The 2392-nt window shown below is 57.5% G+C and overlaps 1 protein-coding gene across 1 annotated transcript in view; it reads right to left on the bottom strand.

Annotated features, from left to right (window-relative positions):
- Positions 1–1448: 1448 nt before the first annotated feature.
- Positions 1449–2392, bottom strand: part of CSF1 (colony stimulating factor 1) — a 3782-nt gene continuing 2838 nt past the window's right edge. Inside the window, exons 5-7 of the mRNA XM_026864536.1 lie at positions 2076–2131; positions 1933–1985; positions 1449–1606 (exon numbers count right to left, since the gene is read on the bottom strand). Coding sequence (XP_026720337.1) covers positions 1934–1985; positions 2076–2131 — 108 coding nt within the window. The 3' untranslated portion in view covers positions 1449–1606; position 1933. The remainder of the gene's footprint in view (positions 1607–1932; positions 1986–2075; positions 2132–2392) is intronic.

The following is a 2392-nucleotide window of genomic DNA, read 5'->3' on the forward strand; positions in this document are numbered from 1 at the left end:
CCCCCCCCCCCGCCCCATACCCTCCGCCATCTCCCACCCTTACACAGTGCTACACATCTCTGTTTATTAATAACATTAAATATACAAGCTGTTTTCTATTATTTTTTTAAATAGACTTTAAATGACTTTGTATAAAATATTTCAACATTTCATTGTATAAAAAAAAAAAGAGGCAAAATAAATCTGACACAGCTTAAAGGCAAGTTTTCTCCCCCAGGAAGGGGGTTGGCATGGTGTCAGCATCTCCTCCACGGTGCAAATTCGTGCCGAGCTGGTGGCTTACACCAGCAGCAAGTTTGGCCCCAGCCTCCCTGCTGCAGTCAGGGCTTTCCTTCTGATTTACACCAGTCCTTTGTACTAGAAACCCCTCCTTCTGGCAGTCATAAATACACATATATAAAAAAAAAAAAATTAATAGTAATGCTTTCTTTAAAAACAGTTTGGTTTGTCCACATTTTCTTCCATCGTATAAAAATAATACTTCAAAACCCAAGAGCAGCGCAGGCCACGCTTCACATTTGGGGCTGGAGGGATGCTGTGGTGGGGCAGGATGTGGCCCCAGCCTGGGGTTCAGGGTATCTCCAGGGCTGGTGCATCCTAAACCAGGCTCTTCCCTAAGCCAGGGAGGGGAGCCGAGCTGAAAAGCCCCCGGGTACCAGGCTGGGACATCTCCACCTCTTATGCCCCCGTCGATCCAGTCCTTCCCCAGCCCCATTTCCCTTCTCTAAAGCGCAGTCACAAAAGAAATCCAGTTGCAGGCGAGGCCAGCTCGCAGCAATAACCCTGTGAGGGGGCAGGACAGGCGCCCCGTAAAATACTTCTGTGGGATAAAGACTTTCATCCGCTATATTAAAAATAAAACCCTAACGGCATGACGGCGAGCCGAGGCCAGCTCGACCGTGGGACCAGAGCCAGATCTCCGGTGGCAGGAGGATGGGGAGCCGGACGGTGCCAAGCGTCACCCCCAAGCCCGGCCCCACGTGGGGACACGAGCACGGGCGGGCTTTAAATATTCACAGTGTGAGGGTTTAAGTTGCAAGTCGGGGCTGGGGTCGTGTAGCCCAGGGGAGTCCTGGTGACCGACCTCCCCCTCCCCAACCCAGCATTCACGATGCTCCAGCTGAAGCCTGGGGAAAGGCAGGGTGAAAGGGGGGGGGGGCAATGGGTGCTGGTCCAAACCCCGCCGTGCTGGGTGTGAGAAGAGCCAGGAAGATTCGGGGAGCTGGTCCCCTCCACCTTCAGCCAGCACTGGCCATGTCCGAGCAGGATCCACCACCCCGCATCCAGCGTCTCCGTCGTCCTGCTCAGCCCCGCGATGTCACATCAGCCACCGCCGCCGTCCCAGTAAAGCCCCTCGGTGACAGTCCAATGCCTTCCAGCCTTCCGCTTCCCAGGGAATCCCGCTCCGGGGGCATCCCCCCATCCTTTTGTCCTTGCCAGGGAGGGGATTTTTTTGCAGTCTCTGGCCGCCGGTGTGGGGCGAGGGAAGAGGGAGCGTCAGCATCACAGCGGGACCGTGGAGGGGCCAGTGTGTGCCCACCCTCCTTCGCACGGTGGGGAGCATCCGGATCCGTCCCCCGAGCAGCTTCACATCCCGCCTTGGGCCCTGGGGAAAGGAGGAGAAAGATGAGTGGGAGCCGAGGCTCTGCCAGGGAAGGCGGGGAAAAACACATAAAAACCACAGGAAAAAAATACTATATATATTAAGAAAGTACTGGTAATGGATTAATGGGCTGCAAAACCGCACGCTGGCAGCACTGTGGCGCAGACCTGCTCCTCTCCGTGTCCTCCCACCCCATCCACCCCCCGCCAGCAGCCAAATTTCCCTTCCCGTGGCTGAGGTCAGTGACCGTGGGGACGGTCTGGGGACTCTACACCATCCCCAGGGTCCTGGAGCGGAGCCCCGCGAGGTCCCATCCAGCCCCTGCTCACCTCAGAGGTCCCGAGTCTCCAGCTCTGGACATCCCCTCGCTTCCTGCAGCACCCTGCAAGGCAAAGTTGGGGGAGTTTAGGGCAGGGGGGCCCAGGGCAAGGGTCCCCAAAGCTCCCCCCAGGCAGGACGGTATCACACCCACCTGCTCTCTGTCTCCTCGGGGTCGCAGTTCCCATCTTCCAGCGGCCGCTCCAGGACCTGTGTGGAGGGAGGGGGAACAGGGAGATGAGCCCTGGGGAAGGGGAGGGGACTGCAGCAGGGGGGGCTCTCACCCCCAGCGCAATGAAGGGGGGAAATCTTCCAAACAACATCCTCCCACCCTGTTCAGCATCACCACTTGTCCCCTCCATCTCAAAATGATGGAGAAGGCGGGGCTCAACCCACCCAGACCAAGAGACAAAGTGGGGAAACTGAGGCAGGAGAGAATGCTTGTGCCTGGGGAGGAGGGGGGGGGCGGGG

Source organism: Athene cunicularia, assembly GCF_003259725.1.
Source record: "Athene cunicularia isolate RWA chromosome 26 unlocalized genomic scaffold, athCun1 chr26_part2, whole genome shotgun sequence".
NCBI lineage: Eukaryota > Metazoa > Chordata > Aves > Strigiformes > Strigidae > Athene > Athene cunicularia.